The sequence below is a fragment of the Lagopus leucura genome, unplaced genomic scaffold, assembly GCF_019238085.1.
Source record: "Lagopus leucura isolate 7727_CA_CO unplaced genomic scaffold, USGS_WTPT01 Super-Scaffold_100012, whole genome shotgun sequence".
Lineage (NCBI taxonomy): Eukaryota > Metazoa > Chordata > Aves > Galliformes > Phasianidae > Lagopus > Lagopus leucura.
In genome coordinates this window covers 18676119-18701710 of record NW_024962267.1, presented here as the reverse complement: position 1 = coordinate 18701710, position 25592 = coordinate 18676119, and the positions used below count along the sequence as shown (strand labels likewise).

The 25592-nt window shown below is 43.5% G+C and overlaps 1 protein-coding gene across 2 annotated transcripts in view; it reads left to right on the top strand.

The window, feature by feature from the left end:
* FN1 (fibronectin 1) overlaps window positions 1–25592 on the top strand; it is a 48273-nt gene that overhangs the window by 5766 nt on the left and 16915 nt on the right. For both annotated transcript variants that reach the window (XM_042874340.1, XM_042874339.1), the window contains exons 7-25: window positions 1178–1378; window positions 1850–2029; window positions 3519–3695; window positions 4527–4679; window positions 6523–6651; window positions 8100–8243; window positions 10260–10381; window positions 11510–11687; window positions 11820–11996; window positions 13186–13314; window positions 13420–13509; window positions 14028–14222; window positions 15594–15866; window positions 18919–19185; window positions 20615–20709; window positions 20949–21117; window positions 21378–21464; window positions 22039–22230; window positions 24625–24807. In XM_042874340.1, the coding sequence (XP_042730274.1) occupies window positions 1178–1378; window positions 1850–2029; window positions 3519–3695; window positions 4527–4679; window positions 6523–6651; window positions 8100–8243; window positions 10260–10381; window positions 11510–11687; window positions 11820–11996; window positions 13186–13314; window positions 13420–13509; window positions 14028–14222; window positions 15594–15866; window positions 18919–19185; window positions 20615–20709; window positions 20949–21117; window positions 21378–21464; window positions 22039–22230; window positions 24625–24807 (3141 nt within the window). The remainder of the gene's footprint in view (window positions 1–1177; window positions 1379–1849; window positions 2030–3518; window positions 3696–4526; window positions 4680–6522; window positions 6652–8099; window positions 8244–10259; window positions 10382–11509; window positions 11688–11819; window positions 11997–13185; window positions 13315–13419; window positions 13510–14027; window positions 14223–15593; window positions 15867–18918; window positions 19186–20614; window positions 20710–20948; window positions 21118–21377; window positions 21465–22038; window positions 22231–24624; window positions 24808–25592) is intronic.

Below are 25592 nucleotides of genomic sequence, written 5' to 3'. Positions count from 1 at the left end.
GCAATGAAGGGCATGCTTGAAGTGGCTAGGAGATGGTGCTGAATTGCACCGTCCTACTTTTGACATGTAGCAAACTTGTCAGAGAAAGACCAGCAGCACAGAGGGTTAGAATTCAGGAGATGCTCCTTGTTTGTGCTTGTGTAGGTAAAATTAATTACACTTGGCTTCCTTGCACAGCTGGGGCTTGCACATACAGATGTGATTGCCTGCACAATCACTGTGCAGTAAATCACATGTAGAACCGTGCATCTACAGGAAATATCTACTAGCTTTGTTTTAAAAACACGGCATTTTGAGTTAGTGTTTGAACTTCATGTATTTGCCTCAGGGTAACTGCCTTGAAATGCCCTTAATTTAAATTCCACTGAGACCATCTGGTTTCTTTGACAAGATAAATGCATCTACTAATGGTTAGGCTTTAAAAAACAGAAATGCCAAAGTATGTATACAGTGCAGTTTAGTGCACATAGATAGTTTGTAATTTTGGTATGAAATATTACCTGCTTTATAGATAATCTATTTCCTGCCCAAGGCTTAACAAAGTCTTTACCTTCTAAGTTCTTTTTGCCATTTTCTTCTGGTGTCTGCAGTAAAGCTTCTGTTTTTCTACAGAAACGACACTGACATTTTCTTGATTAATGACTTTTAACTCATTAGCACCAGCAGGTTAGCTTCAAACTCTCAGAAGGTACGAACTTCAAAAGGCGTATCACTTCAATGGTGTCAGTGTTCTGCTTACTGCACCTCAGCAGACCTGAATTTGTGAAGACTGCTGTGGGAATCTTTATCAAAAACATCCATAGTGTAGGCAGACAGCCAGTGTTACTTTTCTTCTTCAGTGAAAAAATCAAAATGAATCCTACCCTTGTTTGGCTTTTTTTGTGTTCTCTCCCTGCTGTATCAGTAGTTCTTTGTTGTCTGAGCAGTTGGCCATCTTAATCCTTTCTAAAGCAACTCAAAGGTGGTAGAAACCAGAGGCTATCATTAGCAGGAGAGAGGGTTGTTCTTTTAATTTTGAAGTTTACCAAATGGAATAATTAAAATGTGTCTAGGGAGGTCAAGAGTGATGTCTTCAATCTGATGCAGTGCGTAGGAGTTTGTCTCAGCATTTAATTGAAGCATTCTGTTCTTCAGCTCTGCATGTGACGTCTCACTTCTCTCCCATGTTCTACTGCAGGATCTGGCTCTCCCAGCTTCACAAATGTACAGACAGCATTGTACCAGCCTCAGCCTCAACAGCCCCAACCTCAGCCACATGGCCACTGTGTAACTGATAACGGAGTGGTGTATTCTGTGGGTATGCAGTGGCTGAAGACGCAGGGCAGCCAACAAATGCTTTGTACTTGTCTGGGCAATGGAGTCAGCTGCCAGGAAATAGGTATGAGTTTTTGTTCAGTGCCTGTTCTGTCCAGTGAGATCTGTGGTTTTGTTTTGATGGGGAGTCTCTTTGTATGCGTATCATAGGTCTGCTAAAGAGGACATACTGGAAAAAGATGCGAGAGGTGAAGAAATAAATAGTTGCTTTGGTTACTTGCAGCCTGATTCTGTAGGGCAGAAATATTTCCCAGTGAGTTATATATATAACACTGCTGAGGCCCATGGGGAACAGCATTCATAATTTTTTTCAAACCAAGCTGCAGTAATATATGTTTAGAAAAGAATGTAGAGGAATGACACAGCTGTGGGACTAAGTCTTCTCTTGGTGTGTATTGGCCCAAGTCCATGGCAGTCATTGTGGGTTCATAGCAGCCAGTGATTTGACCCAGAGGGGCTGTTGCTGTTTTAGAGCCCTAAGATTTGGGGATTGCTTTAAGCTGGAGTCTAATCCTGTACTTTGTTTATTTCAAAGCTGTGACCCAAACATATGGTGGCAATTCTGATGGAGAACCTTGTGTTCTGCCTTTCACCTACAACGGGAGGACTTTCTACTCCTGCACCACTGAAGGCCGCACAGATGGGCACCTCTGGTGCAGCACCACTTCCAACTTTGAGCAGGACAGGAGATACTCCTTCTGTACTGAGCAGAATGGTGAGTCCTTCTCAGAGGGTCTTCACATGCACGTGGCCTTCGTGGAGGAAAGAACAAAAGCATGTAGCTGTCTGAACAGTCCCGGCAGTTTGGAGGGACTCGAGGCATGCCTTAACAGCAAGGCAGTTACGTGAATGGAGGGCTGTCTGGAGGCAGAGCATTTTTACACTCTTGGCATCGTTGGAGGGTGCTCAGGGTGACACAGGTGTAGCCTTTGAGTCATGTCCTCTGTTCTTCAGGCTGGCCGTAGAGCATGAATACTTAGTCAAGACAGAGCTTTGGCTCGAAGGATATGTGGACTTTGTCTCTACTTGGCTGAATTGCTACAGCATTGCCCATATTAGGTTGCAAAGAAGAGGGTATCCATAGAGTACAACTTGTGCAGTTCTCTGTCACTGCCTCGCTAGTGACTATCTGGCCAGGTTGCCATATATAGCAGCAATCTTAATGTGATTTGTGATTGCTGTGATCAAAAGCTGGTGTATGACTAACGCAGCAGCATTGCTGCATCTGTGGATGGTCAGCGTTCCCTTCACAGTGCAAATCTACCTGTGTGGTTGTACTTCCTGGACAGCCCATCAGGCATCTGTGGAGCAGTATCCAGGCAGGCTTCTCTGCAGTCTGAACTTAGAGAGAATTTTTCACATTCCAGCACAAAATTACTGCTTCTTACACTGTACAGACTTTTAAAATGCTCTTCTACCTCATTTCTTTTTTAATGACAAGCCTTTCTGCACAGCACATACAATACTCTTTCTTTCTGAAGAACAAAACAAACCCAACAAATACAAAGCTAAAAAACCTGGTCCCTTGTCCACATATGGACATGCACACACATTCTTGCTTTAACGAGGCTTCTTGTGGTATTCTGTGGGGATTAAGAAATATTGATATAGCTAAAAACCTCAGCAAATGCCTCCTTGTTCTCTATTATTTATAAACCAGAGTTGTACAACAGATGAATAGTTTACATAGATTAGAGCCCTCTTTCCACTGATGGTTGCAAAACACGAAGCTTTCAACCTGCTGAGAGTTTCTGACTTGTCCTGTTGCTCATAAATGAATTGTAACCCTTTCCTGACATCCAGGATTTTTCTTTAAGCCAAAGGGCACAGTTGAGTAATAGTCTCAGTGAGATAATACAGATATGCTGAGAACTGTGGGGTTATTTGATTCTCTAGACTTTGGTACAAAGGGTCTGCAAAGCCACTTCCCAAACACTGTGAGCTTTAGTTTTCCATATTCCCCAGGAAATCCCATGGCTGAGTCCAGCAACTCTTTCCAAAGCAATGTTTGAACTGAACTGACCTCGTGCAAGGCTTATATTTCCAGATCTGAATTAATTAAATCCAATAAAAGAGGCTAGTGAAGAATACCATACAGAGTACACATGGGAAAAACAGTGCTAGCGGTTTGTTTTTAAAGCTGTTCTCTGCATGCTATGGGAGAGCGTAGGTTTGATTTGCATCTGTTTCCTTTTCATCTCCAGTTTTGGTCCAGACACGTGGTGGCAATTCCAATGGTGCTCTGTGCCACTTCCCTTTCCTGTACAACAACCGCAACTATACCGACTGTACTTCTGAGGGACGGAGAGACAACATGAAGTGGTGTGGAACCACTGAGAACTATGATGCCGACCAGAAATTTGGCTTCTGCCCTATGGCTGGTAAGAATGAGAACCGTAAAGGGGTTATAATTGCTTGCACGTAGCTCTTTGAGCTGGAAAGTAAGGAGCTGTCTGTCGTTGGTCAGTTATTGATGACTTCCAGTTTGAGCTTGCATCCAGGCCCAAAAACCTTGAAGGAATTTCTGAAGCTTTTTGTCCTGTTTTCCTCCCAGCTAATCACTTCTAGTGAGGACTCAGGAAAAGGCTATTTTTGTTCCTCATTTGCTGCAAGCTAGGCATGTTTTTCAGCTGGTACAGAGTGTTGTAGGTCCATTAAGAAACATTGAACTATGTTGCTTGATAGCAAGTGATTTTTTTTATCTTGCATCTGCCAAAGCTTCTCCTTCATGGCTCATCACTTCCTCTTACCTGATGTGTGGTTAGGAATATGTCTGCACTATGTCGTGGTCCATTTCTCCAGTCCATGCACATCTCTGATCTCCAACTCGTGGGAGTTCTGAAATGAAAGGTGTTGTGATTAACGGCAGTGCAGCATCTGAGCTCTTAAACAGCTTGATGAACACTCAGCTCTTCCAATGGCTATGTTCATATAACAGCAGACCCATAATGAGAGCTGATCGTTTCACACAGCACCCTTTGAATGCCATACAGAATCTCTGTTGACTTTCAAGTGAAAATTAAATGAATGAACCCCTGCAAGGGAATCTACACTCACCCTCCTGCAAAAATGATATTTGAAATTCCATAGATGCCTACGACGCTCTTGTTAAGATGCAGAAACCAGTACATGGCATGCAAATGATATAAGCCTCCTCAGTGCCTTGTTAACTATGACCTCATGAAGTGTTTTCTTGCTTTCTTCCCAACCAGCCCATGAGGAAATCTGCACCACCAATGATGGTATCATGTATCGTGTTGGGGACCAGTGGGATAAACAACACGACATGGGCCACATGATGAGGTGTACCTGCGTAGGAAATGGCCGTGGAGAGTGGACTTGCATTGCATACTCCCAGCTCAGAGGTACTGCTTTTCGTGTTGGTGTCACTGCTTTGGTCTAAGCGTTGGGGATACAGAAGAAATAGGTTTTCTTTCCCATCACGGGGAATTCAAGCCCAGACTCAGTTTTATATTACTCATCTTTTCTGTGGAATCCAAAGGGAATCAGAGGGGATGTGTAAAGCTCTTGTCTTGATTCCATGCTGTGAAAGTACCATTTCAGCCTTTGTAGGCTAGCAAGCCAGGAAAAACGTTGACTAGCTGGATCAGTATCTAGCTCTACCTATTGTCTATTGTTAGCAGTCAGTGCCACTGAGACTTTAAAGGGATCTCAGCAGAAACCTCTCAAGAACAGACACAACCCCAGATTAGTCTAAAGTTTGAATGCAGAACCATCCTGTATTATCGTTCTGCAGTGAAATGCTCGGTTGCTCTGCTGGATGAATCCCTTTACGAGCTAATCTATATGAAAAGTTGGCAGGACAGCACTGACATTACTCTTATTTACTTGTTTAAATAAGAGGCCCGAGTGGAGAAGTGCTGAAGCAATACCAAAAAAAGACTTAAAAGCACAGATATTTGATCATCCTTCAGCTAGCTCACGGCATTGGCTTGGTATCTGGAAAAGGCAGGGGGGTTGCTGACAAGCAGCCAAGAAATAACTCTTAATACCACTGCTGAAATGGGATGTAATTTATAGGGAAAGGTCCATTCAAGGGCTTTAGGAGGGTTTTTTATGTGTCTCCTTCAGAACGATGAGAAATGCTCTGCTAGAATTTTTTCTGGTCTGTGAAACTCCTTTCTCTAGAAGCACAGCTAGTTCTGTGCTGTTTGCTTCTCAAGTTGAACGGGTCTTTCTTGTTGACGATGACATGGATATTGGTTTTTTTTCAAAAGGCAAAGGTTATCTAAGTAGAACTTTTAAAACATAGCAACTGGAGGAGGTCCTTAGCCCCCATTGGTGGATGTGACCCGTGTTTGGTTTATCCTGACGCCATGCTTGTGTTGTGGGAAAGTATGACGGGGAAAGAAGGCCTGGGATTAACTGAGTCACTTCCCCAAGGACAGATGGTCTGTGACTGAATCCAGAACTGAACTTGGGTCTCTTGGGTCCTGCTTAACAAAACAACATGCTTCTGGGGTGGTTTTATCATTTGTTTTGTCTTGGTGCTCCTTGCTGTGATTAGGCTGGCTTCAGGAATTCTGGGCCGTGTCACAGGTTGACATATCTCCATTAAACCTAATAATTAGCATGGAGTCTGGTTACTGTGCTCTGAGGGAGTAGTATATTAGTAGGCACCATTAGCATCTTGTATATATAATAGTCTTTCAAGCTTCAGTCTTCAGCTAACTACGAGGCATAGCAGAGAGATGCTTATGATGTTTTCCTGTTGCATATTTGTAGCTCAGCTTGACATTTTCATGAATTTGGAGTAGCCCTTTCCTTCTTGTGCAGTTCTAATGATTTCACACAGTACTTAACAAAGTATTCCAATCTAGACTTCCCCAAGAGATAGTAGTGAAGGAGTGTGATGCTTTACATTCTTTCACGCGTGGAATCTGTTGTAAGGCAGTTTCATAGTGAGTAATGGATTCTGCTTTGGACTGAATCCTATGGACCTTTTTTTCTGCAAGTGGTACTTGTTTGCACACCGCTGATAAATGAACTCAGGAGCAGTGAGGTGTATGCAGCAGTAATCTGCCATGATCACAGATACCAGAAGGGCTCCGTTTTGCATGGATGAAGCTTGTCAGGGTTACTCTCTGCAAGCTGATCAAGAGGAGGGAAATACGTGCCAAGCAGAAGGATTTTGTCTTACTGCTTAAAGCTGTTGCTGACAAAACATCTCTGCTCTTTCTCAAACAGATCAGTGCATCGTGGATGGTATCACCTATGATGTGAACCAGACGTTCCACAAGCGTCACGATGAGGGGCACATGCTGAACTGCACGTGCTTTGGCCAAGGCCGCGGGAGATGGAAGTGCGATCCCGTTGGTAAGTCACAGCTGTCCCCACTTGCACAGCCCGTGTTTGACAAGAACTGACTGCAGTGTGGTGAAACTGGTGTGTGAACGTGGACTCGGCCTTTGCCAGTTTCCTGCCTTCTGTTGCATAACTGTGAAAGTAGGAGTAATGCTGTGTTTGTTGGAGGCATGCGAGATGGCATTCGTGGTTTTCGGGAAGTAAGCTTGTGTTATCAGACATGCCCTACAAGAATTCCATCATGCAGCATGTCTTTTAAAATATACCACTCTTCAAGCTGAGGTAACAGGGCACCTGAACCCCAGACTGGGCTGAATTGGCTGGAGTCTGGTACCTTGTGCTGTTAACAGGCAGGGTGCTCAGATTGAGTACTGATAAATCAATGTGCAGGGAGCTGGTGATGCTAGGTGTGGTTTTTCTCTATCTTGAAGTCTTTAGGTCTCCTTATTGAACTGAAAGAAGAACATGACCGGCGTATATTCACTTACCTCAGACTAAATTGATTTTTTTTTTTTTTTGGATGCCCTTTGTTCTGGCAAAGAAAGCAAGCTCAGGATGAGAACATGTGCTAATAGCACTCTGGAGGTTAGCTAAAACCATCATGGCTCTGTGCAGGAATGAAGAGATTTCATCTTTTCTGCCTCTCCTCTTCTCTAGTGAATCAGAGTTGGAAGATAAGACATGACTGTTTGACTTGCAATTACTGGATCTAGGGAACCTGGGGCTATTGCCAGGAAAATCTGTTAGCAAGTAGCAGTGGTTAAATTCTGCTTTATTTACAGTAATATCTATACAATTTTACTGGAAGAATTTGGATTGTCAAGTCCCTGAAAATCAGTACTTTGAAAGAAGGGGAGATGATTTCAGTTCTCTGTAAAGGTGAAATTGGTTTAATTTTGATGGTTTTCTCTAAACAAGACTCCTGTTAACTAAAGAAGAATAACATTAGTTCTCACTGAAAACTTGCATAGAGCCAGAGACACGGGCAGAGGTCAGACTAGAAAGTGTACTGAAGCATTGCTACAACATGGTATTCCCACTAGCTTAAGTAGATTTCAGATTTGTTTTGTCCTTCTTCAGTTTACAAGATGATAAGTCTAGAATGACTTGTGAATATTAATGGATCATTTCAGACGTACATATGACTGAATGGTGCTTAAGCTAGTGGAGATTTTGCCACTGATTTCCTGGAGAGCAGCACTGTTTAGCTTTGGATTAAAGATGAACTCAGTTGACTGAAGCCGCCTGGTATTTGTCTTCAAGCATGCAGATACGTATCAGGAACCTTGATTCCAGATTCAGTTTGTTGCCATTTACTCTTCATGCAGCAATGTTTGTAAATAAACGTGGTTGCATTTTCTGTCAGAAGATTTCTTCTGACCTACTCTTCTGTTTGATGTAGGTTTTTCACAATGGTTTTGATATCACGCAGTGGTTACCTGTCTATTTTCTGCCTTTAGATCAGTGCCAGGATTCTGAAACCCGTACCTTCTACCAAATTGGAGATTCCTGGGAGAAGTACGTCCATGGTGTCAGATACCAGTGCTATTGCTATGGTCGTGGTATTGGAGAGTGGCACTGCCAGCCTCTGCAAGCCTATGCTGGTAAGAAACCCAACAGATGGCTCTTCTGCTAAGACATAAGGAGAGCAATCTCTCTATCCCTGACCTGTTCAGGTTCCTGCACATTATTGTACATAGTTGTCAAGTCCTATTAAGTGGAAGTGATATTCACTGTGTATCAAAGAAACCAAAATTTTATTTCTGTAGTTTTCCAGGTCTGCTTATGGTTTATAATGTGCAGGTACTTCCAACCTTAGGGAGGTATTCTTTAACTGCTCAAGAGATCCTTTTGGTTTCCTTTTTAAACAGAACGTTTTCCCCCCACCTTCTTGGCAGACACAAATAGGTGTTATGATTATAAAGAGAGTGCCAGATTGTTAACAGCTTTTCCTGAGGCCAGGCTTAGCTGAAAGCATGACTATCACACAACAGCTTTGCTTTTCATCACCTCTTAGTGCTTAGCAGTGTCACATCTGTAACCTTCAGATTCTGCTGCTTAAAACTTGCATCTACAGCCTTTCCTTTTACACTCACTACAGTAGCAAAATCCACCAAACAATGGAGCATTTTCCCTGATCAGTGCCCTGAAGAAATCAAATACTTGAACTTTGTTTGCCTGCTCAGTTCCAGGAGGTCTTCATATAGATGGGCAATGACTCTGTCAGTTGGGCTGTTCTTTTCCAGTTCTCTGAAACAAGGGGAGCCTCTTCGCCTGCCTGTTTCAAGTTGCACCTGTCTTTGCCTCCATCTGAAAAAGATGGCATATTAATGTTGCATTGCTCCTACTCTGTTGGGAGGAAGCTGTGCTCATGTCATGGGTTCCCTAACACATTTCTAAGCTTATTTGTGGAGGAACTGCTTAAGAATTGCATGTACCAGCTTCAGTGCGAGCTGATTCCCTGTTCTTATGCCAGGATAGATTTAGAAGTATCTGTCCACACAGTAACTGCAATGTATTTATCCCATAAGTGCCCTATAATAGCAGAAAGGGAATTTGAACCTCAAGAGAAGGGACTACCCCTTTTCCTATTGCCTTGTTTCTGGCTTACTGGCTGTATGGCAGTAAGACACCTGGCAGGCAGACCTAGGAGCTGCTTTTCTTTGGGGCAGTGAACTAACAATGGCGCGAATAGGAAACAGGCTGCTTCTACTCTTATTTCCCCTCCTCCCCCCCCCTCAGTTTCTTATTCAGGATTGCTGAGCTTCATTGACTCTTGTCAGACTGCTTAAACAAACATCCCCTTGAGCTATGTGAAATATGCATGCCTCCAGACTGGAGACCGGGGATTTAGGCTTTCTATAGACACAAGAGTGACTGCAAATGTGTAAATAAACCAAATCTAATGTTTCTGAATGTAGCTTTGGGGTTAGGGGAGCTTTGAAATTCTGTGTGGGCACAGGTTTATTTGCCTGGAAGTCCTGTTAAATATGTAGCAGGTATATATGTCACACAGTTGTCCAAATAAATTATAAATAGAAATGCTGGGAGTGAGGGAAGGCTGTAGGTATTTAATGGCCGAAACAACACACTTTGTTGCAGATTCCATGCTGCTCTGTGATGGGATTTTCTGAGAACTAACACAAGTGCAGTGTTGCTGAGTGTTCAGTGAAACCTCCCCAGCAGGGCAGGGAGGTACTGAAAAGAGAACCAACAAATCCTAAAACCTTTTCTTCTCAGTTAGAGAGCCTTGTGAAGAGGTTTTGATGGAGCCCGATCTAACTAAATGTGTTAATGAGAAGTTGGCAGCCTTAAGTGTTAGAGCCCTGCTGAACTTGTATGTTCATGAGCGTATGGACCTGATCCTGTTTGTATGTTGAGTCGTTCCAATTCACTACTTCATGACACAGGAAATGAACCCAAACAGGACATGCTGACTTCTCCACAGAATGTATTCTAATTCATCCATTTTCTAGCTGAAACCATTAAAGAGAGAAATACAGTCTGACTGGTTTTCCACGTATTAAGTAGTATGCAGCCCATGCCTTTTTAATGACTCAACAACAAATGTGGAAGAAAACCATCTCCATTATGTTAAGAATGGCAAATTTGTGTTTCAGGAGCAACTGGACCTGTTCAGGTGATCATTACAGAGAGTACGAATCAGCCAAACTCCCACCCCATCCAGTGGAACGCTCCCAAAACGTCTCACATCAGCAAGTACATTCTGCGCTGGAGACCGGTGAGTGCTCCATTCAGCTGGACCTGTAGATACATTCAGAGCTCCAGGAATCCACAGCTCCAGGCTTTTACTTGCAGAGTGCTCTTACTGTAGAGTGCTAATTCACTGTCCTTGTCCTGCTGAGGTCAACTGTTAACAACCTGTGCTGTATAAACACTTGATGTTTTCCTGCCCAAACATTACTACTGGTCACCGTGCTTGTGTAGTATTATATTAACAAGAGCACTTGTTAAGACAACTTTATGTCCTTCCTCACTTTAAACAATGTAAACCCTTGCAAAAGCTTTCTCAGTGTGTTAGTGCAGAGATGAGAACTACAATATGTTACATGCAGTTAATGAGCAGGTAATGAGTAGGATACAAAGATAATAACAGCTAGGAGAGAATTAAGTAATTAGTCATCTCCCATCTTCTGCAGTGTCTAAGCAAAGCTGGTTAACCACTGCTTGTTGGCTCGTTCATCCCTCAGGAATAATTCGTTCTGATGAATGATACAGTTAATATTACAGTTCCCCAGAGTATAGCTTCACAAAAGACCACTTAATGATTAAGTACACTAGTACCTCAGTGCTGCCTGTGATTAAGAGAACAATAAAGGCCTTGATCCAAAGCCATTAAAAGCACTCGAGTATTTTACTAACTTCAGTGTATCTTGGATCAAGGCCTGAAAGAAATGGACTTTAATGCACTGGAATACAAACCTCAGAGGATGAAGCACTATTGTAGGGCTTCCCATAAAGATCAAGCATAGGGAAGAAGGGACAAACTTTTTGGTATATTCTTTTAAGACGATGGCTTGGAGTTCTCTTGGGAACAAATTTCAGATAAGGATTTCTCAGCCATTCCCTCATGCCTTCCTGTCTTTTTGATAGAAAAATAATTTTAGTTTATACGTTACAAAGTTCATTTTAAAGGAAATAAAGTTCAAAGCTAGATTGCTTTTTGATTTACCGCAGTAGAATTTATAATCACCCAAGAAGTTATTGTCTCTGCTTTCTGGCACACCTTTCTGCTTTCTCTCTGTTCATGAGGCATTCAAGTCATACAGACCTTGAGTCACTAGATAGGCCTGCTTTGCAGGCCATGGAGTCTTTCACTGTATATCAACGGGTATCCTTGTTCTTGCAGAAAAACTCTGGAAGGCACTGGAAGGAAGCTACTATCCCTGGTCACCTGAACTCCTACACCATCTCTGGCCTGAAGCCTGGTGTGGTGTATGAAGGACAGCTTATCAGTGTTCAGCAGCACGGACCCAAAGAAGTCACACGCTTTGATTTTACCACAACTAGCACTACAGCAGTGACAAGTGAGTTGAACAGTGGGACTGGACTGGCATCCAGAGAAACCTGCCATCCTTCTGCGAGAACTCTAGGCTACTTCCTGAATCCCAGTTAACACAGTGACAACGGTTAACCAAACCTCTTTCTTCTCTTTTCAGGCAACACTGTTTCAGGAGAGACAACTCTTCTTCCTCCCATGGTTGCTACTTCAGAGTCAGTCACCGAAATCACAGCCAGCAGCTTTGTTGTCTCTTGGGTTTCTGCTTCTGACACAGTTTCTGGATTCCGTGTTGAGTATGAACTCAGCGAGGAGGGTGATGAGCCACAATATCTTGGTGAGACAGTATTTGAGTCTATTAGATCCGAGCGTCACTCACAGCATCACTGTTTTCTGTAACAGTCAATATAGCTGGTGTAAATAGTGAGGATCTTGCTGTCCTTCAGTTAAGGTGTGACAGTGGAGGGCTAGCATGGGTTACAAACTCACCTACTTGACTGTTCTTTGTCCACCGATGGCCATAAGGTCAAGTCCAAAGAAAAGTGGAAGAAGGCATGTATATAGCTACACTCCCTCAGAATACTCTTGTGGGACTCACTGAGCCAGAGGTGGTACATTTGTAAAAGCTATGTGTAGATGTATTCTTTTCAGCATTTTTTATTTATCAATTTGTTTTAAACTTACTAGCTTCCACAGTGTAGTGAAGGCAGATGAGGAGAGACCCAAATCTTTGAGCTTACCACCTGGCTAACTTCCTTGTTGTTTTTTTTGTCCGTGCATCAAAACTGAAAACAATCTTTCCCAAATCCCCTCTTGGTTACTCATGATCTCAGGGATGTCTGTCCCAGACCACTCTGTTGTTTAGTTTGGATCAGATCTTACTAGGCTTTGATAATGTGATAACTTAGCTAAGCCAGGAAGCTTGTTAAAAGCACTGGACTTAGACCCGGGAAGTGGATTCACTTTTACTACATCTGATAGGAAGCCTCTCTCACCATACGTAACTTCATCTTAACCTCTTTTTCCTAATTTCCTGTCTTAACAATCATAATAGTAGCATCTCACAAGGATTTGATGTTACTGTAGCTACTAGGACATGTGCATGTGGTGGAAGAACAGCATGAGAAAAAGAAGAGTACTCCTCTGACCTTAGTAATTCTCCCTTGCCTGCTGCCTTCTGAACTCAAAGATTTGGACTCGTGAGCTTACACTAGGGCTGCCAATGCCATCACCACCCTTCTTGTCTGTACACTCCAGCTGCCCAGACAGCTGAGCTATGTTATGAAGTGGTTCCTGAGCATATCTGTCTACAGATAGAGGCCTTCAGGCAAATGGAAGCACTTCCCAGTTTCCCATCAGATGTTTTCCACGTAACTTCCCTGCTGTGAACTGAGGCTACAGCGCAGAGCAATTTTTTTACTTCAGGAAGATGATTCAGCCCAGATTAGAACGGAATTCTCTGTCATTTGATAAGAAAGCAACAAGGCAACATTTCTAAGGCAGTGTTTATTTCCTACCTCTTTTAGATCTTCCAAGCACAGCCACTTCTGTCAACATCCCTGACTTGCTTCCTGGTCGCAAGTATATCGTTAATGTCTATCAGATCTCTGAAGAAGGCGAGCAGAATCTGATCCTGTCTACTTCACAGACAACAGGTATGTGTGGGTGGGTGTAACTGCACTTCAGAAGCTGTTTTTGTTTGCTCTGGTCATTTGGTACGTTGCATCCTTACTCTTGTTGCCCTCCTGTCTTTTAAACAGCTCCTGATGCACCTCCTGAGCACAACGTGGAAAGCGTCGATGACACATCAATTGTCATTAGCTGGAGCAGACCACAGGCTCCAATCACAGGTATGTCTAATTGGAGCCTGCCTATTTCACAGTGCTGATAGAATCTGAAACCTAAGTAGAAAGGAAAATGAACTCCAAAACAACAGGTTAGTGCCTTCTGCCCAGGCTCAGAGGCCAGCTGGAAGGCATGCAGAAAATTTAGCTTTTGTATTCAAGCAATTAAAGGATGTAAAATCATTCCTCTTGCATCTGTGCTGGGGGAAAGAAAAATCGAGCCTTGTTACTTTCTGTAACTGTCATACAGACCATGCCATAACAAACATGAACAATATGGACCGTAAGTCCATACATCAAGAGTTACAAATTTTGATACAGGTCAGATGATGTGATGTGGGTCATGATCCCATGATCTGTAGGTGGGACTCAGCAAAAGCAAGCCATGGGTGCTACAGAAGTTCAGCACCCATGGCTTTGTGAAATCTCTGTAAAGACATTTGTTTTGTTCTCTTTTCTGTCATTTCTTGTGCTGGCTTACTGATTACACCTGACAACTATATGCATACTTTTTATTTTTTTAGGCTACAGAATTGTCTACACACCCTCTGTGGAAGGCAGCAGCACAGAGCTCAACTTGCCTGACACTGCTACCTCTGTAACACTCAGTGATCTGATGCCAGGTGTTCAGTACAACATCAGCATCTATGCAGTGGAGGAACATCAGGAGAGTACTCCTGTCTTCATCCAGCAGGAAACCACAGGCGTCCCACGCACAGGTAGTGGCCAGAAGACCAGTCAGTACCCTAACCCAAATGGCAGTGCAAGCTCTCATTACTCTAACCGAATGAGTGTTGCTGCTCAGTCCTTATGTGGACTTTTAATTTTGCTTTTGTTGTTGTGTTGGTTTTTTTAATTGCGAATGTGGTAAAGTCATACTTATGAATTGGCACAGTCAAACCACTGCTCTGCATTAGGAGTGTTAGATTTCTTCAAGGTGAAGCTGTGGGCAGGTCAAAAGGTTGGTCTTGCATTGTGTCTATAGGAAAAACTGATCTCTCCTTTCTAAGTTGTCTGTGGGGATTCTGCTGAGAGATCTTATGACTCTGGTAAATCATTTTGCCTCAGTACTTGGCCTGCAGATGTTTAAGGTTACGTACTCAGACACAACAACACAAATCTAAATAGTTCACCTGACTTCTCCATCTCCTTTCCAGTCCTAACAGTTATTTTCCATCACAGCCTGTGGAGATTGCTCAGCATTGGTTGATGTGCCAAAATAACACCGTACAATCTAAAGTTGAGGGAGCCACATTAAAAAATAAAACAGTGGTTTCAGAGTTCTTAACTATCAATTGGGTTGAATAGCCAAACCAAAAGAAAAGGCAGTGAAAAAATTGGGATCTGATGTGGTAACAGTGGAATGTGATGGTCCTGCAAGTTGCAAGCATATGTGTTGGCAGATGGGAACTTACCAGGAAGGAACTCAGCTCATTGGCTGTGGTTTGGCATCTGTGTCTTCTCAAAATGTGAGTTGGTTAACCTTAGGGTATTATCACTCCTAATCTAAAGAAACTTAATTTGAATGTAGGAATTCAGGGGTGCAGTACTGTTGGCCAATGCAGAGGGAACTGAATTTTGTCTTCGACTACAGTAAAGCCAGATCAGCCCCTGTACTAGTTTAATTATAAAAGATAGGTTTATAAGTTAATTGTAGACATTCAGAACATGCTGCAGATTTTCAGAACTGTCTCCTAATTTTAAGAGGAGGATCTTGTGTCCAGCCTCTGGAGTTGGTCTGTTGTTGTTGCTCTTGTTAGTTTATTGTTTCTCAAGCTTCTGCTTCTGCATATATTTGACATGCTAGCACATTACATTTAGTTTTCAGTTCTTTTGATGACAGCAAGATTCTTTCTGCGACTGAGGACATTAAGTAGTTAAAGCTATGAGGTGACATTCTGAATTGTAATCTGCTTGAATGTTGACAGGGAACGTGTGTGCCTATGTTCAAAGGAAGGTTACCATGACATCTTTTTGTTTGGTAAATACTCTTGGGCTATCCATTGTTCAGTCAGAATGCACTTCTTTTCCCGTGTGAGCCCCATTTGCTAAGGATCGCCTCTAACGCCCTTCTGCCTCTTTCTTTTCAGATGAAGTTCCTTCTCCCAAAGATCTGCAGTTTGTGGAGGTTACCGACGTCAAGGTCACCATCATGTGGACCCCACCCCAGAGCCAAGTGTCTGGCTATAGGGTGGAAGCAATCCCTGTCAATCGCCCTGGCCAGCACGGCCAGAGATTGCCCATTACTAGAAGCTCTTTTGCTGAAGTCGTTGACCTGCTCCCAGGAACGACCTATCTCTTCAAGATCTTTGCTGTGAGCCAGGGCAGGGAGAGCAAACCTTTGACTGGAGAGCAAACCACCAGTAAGTTCCTTTCTTCGGTGCTTTTCTCAACCTTTTGAGATGCTTATACCTCTGTCGCTTAGAGAAATAATATAAACAGAGCATTTAAATTGCAACAGTTGTAGCCCAGGAGGTATACCGTAACTAGGATGACAGGGCAGGGAATTCATTCAGTCAAACAGTGATCTCTTCAGCAGATTTATCCTCCTCCAGGGCTTTCCAATGGGAGTTTAACTCTCGTGGCACTTGAAAACAATTTCGAATGGCTGGAATTCAACTTTTTTATTACTGGCTGAGAATTGATGGGCCCTGCAGTTCTTTTACTGTGCAGATCACAGCCTGTGATTTTTTTTTTTTTTTTTTTTTTGGAGAATACCTTAGGGCAGATTTCAGCATGACACAGGAGCCTTGCTGAGACTGCTCTGAAAAATCCCTCTCTCCTTTCTGACAGCTGCGTGCCTATTCTGCCTATTAAGCTCCACTGTCTTCGGAAGGAATTCTTCATACACATGTGAGGGCAGGTCATGTAATTGAAAGGACTGCATCTTAGCTTTGCCAGGTCAGGTCTGGCTTTCCATAGCCTGTCTCAGCACCCCAGAGATTCTGCTGTCATCCCAGTGGAACCTAGTGAACTGGCTTATAAGGATCTCAGCAGGCAGCTCAGATAGAATCTGGGACCTGGTTTATTTGAAAAGATCCTGTTTACTGGGCAGTATAAGGGGTAACCTGATGATTGTGCTGTTCTGCAGGTGGGTCACATTATTCCAAGGGCCAGAATTCAGCTATGCACATTGGCTGCTGTTCTGACACTTTTTGGTAATGAGAGCAGCTTTTGAGAATCCAGCCCGACTCCTCTGAAGAAGTAAGGAAAGGAAATGAAGTTATCTGAACATAGTCATACTTTAGGGGAAATATTATTTACTTACATTCATGAAGTTAGGAACCACGAATAGTGCCTCTCCCTTTTACCATCTCCCTTGGCTATGCAGGGAGAATAGAATCCTTATGTTTGTCCTTTGATGTAGGTATGTGACTGTAGTGTCACACAGATGGTGGGAACAGCTTCTCTCCTCTTTAAAACAAGTCTTTCAAAAGCAAGGATACAACTTAGGAGTCCGAGCTCTCTTGTAAGCACATGGAATCATAGAATCACCAGGACTGGTAAAGACCTCCGAGATCATCCAGTCCAACAGTCCATCTGCCGCCAATATTTCTCACTAACCCTCATTACAACATCTAAACACTGTAGAACAAGAAGAGCTCAGTTCCCATTTAGATCTGTGAACTTTTTGTCGTTGCTCTCAGGAGCCTTGGTTAGGTGTAGAGCCTCTGTTAGAGGTGTACATCAGAGCATAGACATGAGATTCAGACAGCACAGGGCTAGTAACACGTCTGGAATCCTTTTCCATAGGCCACGATCATCCACTTAACTGTTTTGCCTAAACCACATTTCAGAAAGTATTCATGTAAATTGCATCCTGTAATCACGAGTCCTGGGAAACATTGGGAGTTCCCAAGGAAAACCCTGCAGCAAAAGTCTCTTCCCACAGTGTAAACGTGATTCTTTTCTTGGCCTTCTGGCAAAGAGCAGCCTGCAAACAAACTCAAGTGTGTGTGTGGCTTTTTACTTCAATATGGGGAGAGGAAATGATAGAAGCCTAACAGAGCTGGCAAATTAAAGTGTGCAGGAAGAAACTGAGTGTAGATGACAAATGGATAAAGATACAATCCCTGTCAGATGGAACAGAACACAGGTCTAGATACTAAGATAAGGCTGAATCTTCACCTGTTGGTTGGAGGTGGGTCTAGAGAGGGTCACACTCATTCTTTCTCCATTTGAAATATTTTCCCCATCTTTGGAAGAAGGGAGTCCTGGCTTCCTTTTCTCTCCCTTTTCAAGAAAAAGAGAAAAAAAAGAGAAAATAAGCAGGTAGAGAAACAAAAAGGCAAAAACTGCTTTTCACTGAATCAACAGGAAGGTGGGGAAAACATCAATTTTATCACAAAAATGTTGTCTACTTGAGGACCAGTGGGGGTAAGAAGCTTCTGCCATCAAAAAAAGAGCACTGATGGAGCCTCTCTTTATTGGCCTCAGTTTCAACCTGGGACTAGGAAAAGTGTGGAAGCTTGCTGCCTAGCTCCCCATAACTCTTTGCCACATTGCCTGCTGTGTGCCAATGAATTGCTTAAGTATGATTCCTCCCCTGGGTCTCATTCTGTCCCAAGAGCTGCTCAGCCCGAGGTAGGGACATCTTTGCCACTCACTGGGGACTCTCTTGCAGTGCTTAAGAAGCTATGGCACTTCAAGCTTGTTTATGTAGTTCTCTGGGTTAGCAGTCTCAGCAGCTTCCCAGAGGTAGCGATAAAATAGTGGAGGAAGCCTGATAAGAGCTATTGCACAAGCCCCATGGGAGTGATGAGCATGCTTAAAATTGTTGTGTGGTCAGTTCCACAGCATGATTAGTTTTAAGGAGAGCTAGGAACTGGTTTTCTCCAGAAAGTTGCTGACTTGATTATTTTATCATCAAAATGACAAGGCAGGGGTGCTGCTTAGTTTTGGGAAGGGCTTTTGAGCAGGGCAGGGAGTAGGACTGGGCAAAGATTTGAAAACATAAATCTTTTTGAACCAAAAAAAAAAAACCAAAAAGAGTTGAAGTTAGGTTTCTGTGCTAATGCTGGTGTTTCTAAATTGAACTGATTTGTTTAAAAAATGCTCAGCATTCGTGAGAAACTATGGAAATTCCTGAGAGCTGCTGGGTTCATCTGTCTCGCCTCAGCTATGAGCCTGATTTCCCCCGTGGGATGGCATGAATGGCAGCAGCCCAAATCAGGGCAGCCAGGAGCAGAATAGGTGCAGATTACTGGCTGGTATCGAGGCATGGATATAGTTGTCAGTTCTGCTTCCAGCTCCCTCCTTCTCTCTTCCTTGCTGCTAATGCACTCCCCAAGCGAGAATTATAGGCTCAACAGCTTCACTTTACACCCATGCCTCAACGCAAGGTGATGAGTGTGCTTTGGGGTGAAGTAGGGGAAAGCTGGAAAACCGATGCATGTTGTGCTTTTTCCTCCCCAGAGCTCGATGCCCCCACCAACCTGAGGTTCATCAACACCACAGAGCATTCCGTGCTGGTGTTGTGGACGCGGCCCCGTGCCATCATCTCAGGATACAGACTGACTGCAGGTCCCACGAGGGGAGGTCAGCCACGGACATACAACGTGGGCCCTTCTGCCACTAAGTACCTCCTCAGGAACCTGCAGCCTGGCACTGAGTACACGGTGTACCTCGTGGCAGTTAAAGAAGACTTGCAGAGTGCCAGAGAGACTGGAGTCTTCACGACATGTAAGTATAACGGGCACGTATTCCTCTTCACTAATGCCCTGGCCCTTCTTCAGATCTGAAGCCTTGTGCTGGAAGTGGCTGTTTCGTGAATTGGTTTACAGAGGAACCCTTTTGAAGTAGCATTCCAGCAGAACTGCTTGGGAAGTATTCCCTGTTCTTCTCACTGAACTATTTGGCAGTAAGAGAGTTATTGGCATCAAAAAGCTTCCAGTAAAACATATTCCAGCACAAGCGAAAACTTACTATTGGTACCTCAGTTAACTGAATGACAAAGGAGTGTAATTTTAGGTGCTCCTTCCAGTTGTTTGGGTTTGGCATGGCTAATCAAGGAAAGCAAAATGCTCCCTTAGAATGGGTAAGGAATAATTAATATGTGATTTGTGTAAAGCTGAAGGCAATCATTTCTCAAGACAACAGTGCTGTCTAAGGCAGCTCAAGAGCAGTTACATAACTGACATAACATAAAGAGTTCATGCTGTTGATACATAGTTATTTCATTGCAGTCTCTTATGCTTGTGCTGCTTGCATGGAAAAAAAACTCAGCAAATGTTGGATGTTGAGGCAGTTGTATAGGATCTCACATGTGCTTCTAGAATGAACAAGTAGATTTATTTTTAAATAATGAAAAAGTAGTCGTACAGACTAACAAAATTCAGTCATCCGAGCCCAGAACCACATCCTCTTTTCAAAAGGGAATGTGGTTTCTTTTATAACAACGTGAAGTTAAGACAAGGGTTTACACTTATCACCACAGCAACACTGTTGACCTTGGCAGTGTGTTTTTTTGCTGACAGACAGTTTTATCTATAAATATTTCTCAATTACATTGTCTGTCTTAGATGAACGCTCCCTTTGCGTCCTAGCTGATGTGAATGAAACCATTCCAGTTTCAGACCATGGGTGAATAAACCAAGTCTCTTTGTTATTAATGAGGTCAGTTCAGATTAAACTCATTGGAGTTATTTAGACTGACTCTGAGGTGGGCGAAACTTTGGCTTCTGTGTGAAGCTCCTGACAGATATCGATGAGACCACAGAATCCTCTAATTGGCTTTGTGCTTCCTATTACTTGAAAAGGACTGAAGATGTTGGTGAGGGATGAGAAGGTCCTTGCTGGGACAGCTGGAGGACAGACAACAGTGTAGTGTGGTGCTGATTGAACGACGTATGGTGGCTAAAGGGAAGAAACCTGCTTTCTGAAGAACACTTCAGATATCATGCCAACCAGTATTCACTAAACTGGGGTTGGATGGACAGAAGGAGGACTTACAGAGGTCATCTCCCAGATCCCTCCCAAACCACTGGCTTTTCCAAATAATGCAGTTCAGCATCTTATTAGATAGATATAGCTATTTGGACTGCCATAGGTCAGGTTTTCTAACTATTCATCACTGCAGCAGCTAGATTTCATCTCTTAATTCTCTTCACAGATCAGCCTGTTGGTTCCGTTCCTCCTTTTAACACAGAAGTGACTGAGACTTCAATTGTCATCACCTGGACACCTGCCCCAAGAATTGGTTTCAAGGTAGGAGAAACCAAAGTGCCATGTTCCTTTTCCTCTTTCTTCATTATGACTGGGAGGACTGATTACGGCTAGGGGTACAAAGCAACTCAGCTTGAGCTCTGGGTATCTAAAACAAGTGACAGGATTAGTGGTTGGGATGGAGGATACAGACCCATGCTGGGTGCCAAGACAAAATGATGATCACTCCATGGGATAGGAGTGCTTAAGACTGAAAAGAAAGCTTTGCTTCTTCTCTGCAGCTTGGTGTGCGCCCAAGCCAAGGTGGAGAGGCTCCCCGTGAGGTCATCTCTGATTCTGGCAGCATTGTGATATCTGGCCTGACCCCTGGTGTGGAGTATACCTACAGCCTCACAGTCCTGATGGACGGCCAGGAGAGAGAGACCCCAATCATCAGGAGAGTGACCACACGTAAGACACGCTTGCTTTTCTGCAGCTATTTCTTCTTCCACTTGCTTCTTCTGCACTCCTCAGATGAATATCTGTCTTCAGGAAGTCTCTTGTGGGTTTTTTTGATGCACAGGAGACTGTAGAGCTAGCTTATAGGGTCACAACTTCAGAAGTCTTAGCTAGTTGTGAAGAATGAGAATAGAATCTGGGAAGAAGGGATGCTGAGGGAGCTAGCATGATTCTCAAAGCCAGAAATAACTCATTGATCTGAATGCTTACAGCACTGTCTCCACCAACCAACCTGCGCCTGGAGCCCAATCCTGATACTGGAATCCTGATAGTCTCCTGGGATAGAAGCACAACTCCAGGTAACTGTATGACCTCATGCTGATCTTGAAACCTCTGTTGTACCAGGATGGTAACACTTATCCTATGGTGCCTTGCAGTTCACTGAGGAGATGTTCATGGGAGGCTTGGTACCAAGACATTTTGGGGGGAAAAAAATCTGGTTATATTCAAAGATATAATTCACAGTTAAGTATAGGTTGCGATAGGACCTATATTCATGACTTGTGTTCTATATAAAATGGTATTTGGGAGTATAAAACATTTAAATACTTCAGCTGTTTAAGGGATTTGAAGGATTTGGTCGAACACCTCGACTGGTGTGAAAACAGGAAAGCAAACTAGACCTAAAAAAATACTTCTGACAGTGGAGAATGAGCTCATGTCACTGAGAATATGCATGGGATTTCTGAAAGTGTTCAAGATGAATTCTTTTCCCACAGAAGCTGATGGGAACTGTGCAGTTGTTTTCCACAAAATAAGGGTTGAAAGGCTTTTGAAAACTCTCAGATGCATCTCTTCTTGATGTGTCGTGAGATTTTCAGCTCGGGAAGGTCTCAGAGGGACCTGAAATAATGCTGGATATCTGTATTTCAGGCATCAGCGGCTACCGAGTGACCACTGCTCCTACAGATGGGCAGCAGGGCTCTACCTTGGAGGAAGTAGTAGGTGCAGATCAGACCTCCTGCACCTTTGAGAACCTAAACCCTGGTGTGGAGTACAATGTCAGCGTTTACGCAGTCAAAGATGACCAGGAGAGCATCCCCATCTCCAAAACCGTCACGCAAGGTAATGAAGGCATTGTTAGCCACTCGGAGTTGAGCCACAGAGCTCTGCACTGTAGGTCTCCCAGCTAATATCATGGCATAGGGCAGTAGGAGAAGTTTAATGCCCATCTCCCTAGGTGGTCTCGTTTCGTTTTTGTTTGTGAGGGCTCTGTTTGTGTGTTTTTGTTTCTGTTCAGCCCTGCAGTGATGCCAGCTGCTGTGTTTGCTTGCTCTTACAACGCTGCTTTAAGATGTCTGTTCTTCACTGAAGTACTGTTTGCAATCTTGAAGTGAACTAATACTGCAATACTGCATAATGAAAGCAGTGATGGCTTTAGCCCTTTGCCATCTTCTGGTGCAAGAAAGAGCTAAGAATGTATGTCTCTGGCTTTCAGCACTCTTTAAAGGTGATATGGTACATGTATTCTGTGCAGATTAAAGATGATTTTACAGAAAATTGGCTTTTTTTGGCACCTATCCTGTAAAATAAGTTGTTTTTTTTTCTCCCAGCAGAATGTTAAAATAGAATGTAACCACTGTTATGGCATAGGCCAATATAGTCCCTTCAGATGGGTTGATGCCTTTATGATCCCAATGACAAAAGTCAGACTTAACATTTAAACGAGGCAAAAAATCTGTCGATCAGTAATATTTCAGAGGAGCTTGTTTTGTTTATGTTTTAATAGACTTTATTAACTTGTTTTTACTTGGGAAAAAAAAAAAGGGTATGTTCTATGTTTCAATTCATTCAAAGGATGGTTCTTTGTCTCTTCATTGTTCGAAGTAAACTCGATGCAAGTTAAGTGCCCAGCCTGTTCCAGGCCTTTTTGGAAATAGTATGTCTGCAATGCACTGTCCTGGTGGATCTGGGTCCAGGTTTCAGCTTCTGTCTGCTCAGAGAGGCAGCTGAAGACTGTGTGGAAGTACAATATAAAGAGCAAAAAAATACCCTATCCCCAAAATTCTGCTTCTCCAGCCAAACCCCAAGAGAAACTTTTCATATCACCACAATTGCTTCTACATTTCTGTCGATGTTAATTGTGATGAACACTGCTTTTTTCTCCCTTGTCTTTCTTTTGCCTCCGTGTGTCTTCGCCCTTCCTGTTTGCTCTTTAACTCATTAGAGGTGCCCCAACTCACTGACCTAAGCTTTGTTGACATAACTGACTCGAGCATCGGCCTGAGGTGGACCCCGTTAAATGCCTCCACCATTATTGGGTACCGCATCACAGTAGTTGCGGCAGGAGAAAGTGTCCCTATTTTTGAAGACTTTGTGGACTCCTCAGTAGGATACTACACAGTGACAGGCCTGGAGCCGGGCATTGATTACGACATCAGTGTAATCACACTCATTAATGGCGGAGAGAGCGCCCCTACCACTCTGACACAGCAAACGGGTGAATGTTGATCATTTCTGTGTTTCGTGGCACGGACGGTGTGTCATGCTGTCACTAGCTGTGGGGACCGTGGGGCTTTGTCCAAAGAGGAGTCGAGCCGCACGCTGAGGGAAAGGCAAAAGGCAAGCAGACCCAGCTCACTCCTTTTTCTAAACGGCTGCTGGGATGGATATGCACCGGTCAGCTTTCTGATTTGAACGGCTGCAGGCTTGCCAGGCTCAGTCACGTTCTGCTATTCAGATTTCTGGCATGCAGGTGGAACTGAGAGATTCATATTCACCAGACTTCTAAGCTGCGCTTCCCCAAAATAGAAGTGCCAAAGCGTGGAGCAGTTCAGCAGGCACCCTCCACTTTATCCCTAGCCTATTGGAGCTTCAGCAGCCCGTTTCAGTGGCAGCCTCACTCTTTCCACAATGCCCCAAAAGGATGCAGGTGAAACACCGCTCCCTGAGCACATGCCATTGACAGCCATGTCACACCGTCGAGGGTCTCTGTAGTGCATGGGCAGAAGGCGAGCTGGAAACTGGTTCTTGCATGAAATCCTATTGTGTTGGAAAATCCTGAGGCTGTAAATCCCTCAACGCAAGTAGAAGTAGAGTTGTAAGAAATTAGTGGTATACCCTCTTCTCTCCTATGTGTGCATGTATGAATTCTAGATGAGATGACTTTTCCATCTGTAAGCTGCTGTATGGCAACTTTAAACCTTTCTTGGCTCTACGTCTGTAATATGAAATCCAGCTGCAAGAAGCACGTTACTGAAACTTGCTATCTTGTTTTCAAATTAGTCCCACGAGGTATATTGAAAGTACTGGGAAATGCCAGGAGGCTAAAGGAGCCTGACAGCAGTACAGGCATACTTTTCTCTTAACTGTAGTGGAACCAACTGTAGTTTAGAAGTCCGTTTGCATGGGTCTGACACAGTAGTTTGTTATGCATGAGATACTTTCTCTGGTTTCCTTGTCTCGATCAGCTTTTACGTACTGTAGAAGATTAAGATCTATTTGTTCTTTCCCATGTAGCTGTGCCTCCTCCCACTGATCTCCGCTTCACTAATGTGGGGCCTGATACCATGAGGGTGACATGGACTGCACCAACTTCCATCGTGCTGAGCAGTTTCTTGGTGCGCTACTCACCTGTGAAGAAGGAGGAGGACGTTGCAGAGCTGACAATTTCACCCTCAGACAACGTGGTGGTCTTAACAAGTAAGAAGGTTACATTCAGAAGACAAATATAGGACACCCCTTATATGTAGAAATGGCATAAGGGAAGGCAAAAGGAACTGCTCCAAGTAGAGCTGGCTGGATTCTCAGCTCATTTAAACAGATGTCAGAGTAGCCTCATGCAAACTTACAGTGAGTGAATTTTGGCCACTAGCTTTAACCAGGTTAAAACCAAACCACAGGAGCGTTTTCCCATCAGTCCAAGGACAGTCATGAATCAGAGTATGGAGCAATTGCTTTGATTTACAGCCTGGTTAGGTATTAAGAGTAAATACCTATTGCTCTCCTAGTTTGCCAAAGATGTCAAGGGCTTGTAGTGCGGGAGGCCCAGGGGGATGACCAGAATGTGCAAAAGGTCATTGCTCCTTGGGCTCTGTGTGTCAGAAAAATAAATACTGTTTGGGAACTTTACAGAACATGACAAAAAATCCTGGCCAGTTTTCAAAAAGTGGACATTAGTTTTGGTGTTTGTGTTTGCTTTTTTTTGCTTTTTTGTGTTTTGTTGTTGTTTGTTTGTTTTTGCTGGTGCAGAAGCTAGCTTTTATTTGAAGTTTTTCCCCATCCTGCAAGCAGGTTTGTTGAGTGAAAGACAATACCTGCTTTCAGAATACAGGACCAGGTGGGAACCTTGTGTGAGTTAAAATAGCTGTGTTAGAAATCCTTGGCCCTATCCCAGTTTGTATCAGATAGAACTTTGCTGTGGCATGTGACTAGATACCAGGAAGGACCCCGATGAAAACACATTGCTTCAAGCCAGTCCCCACAGA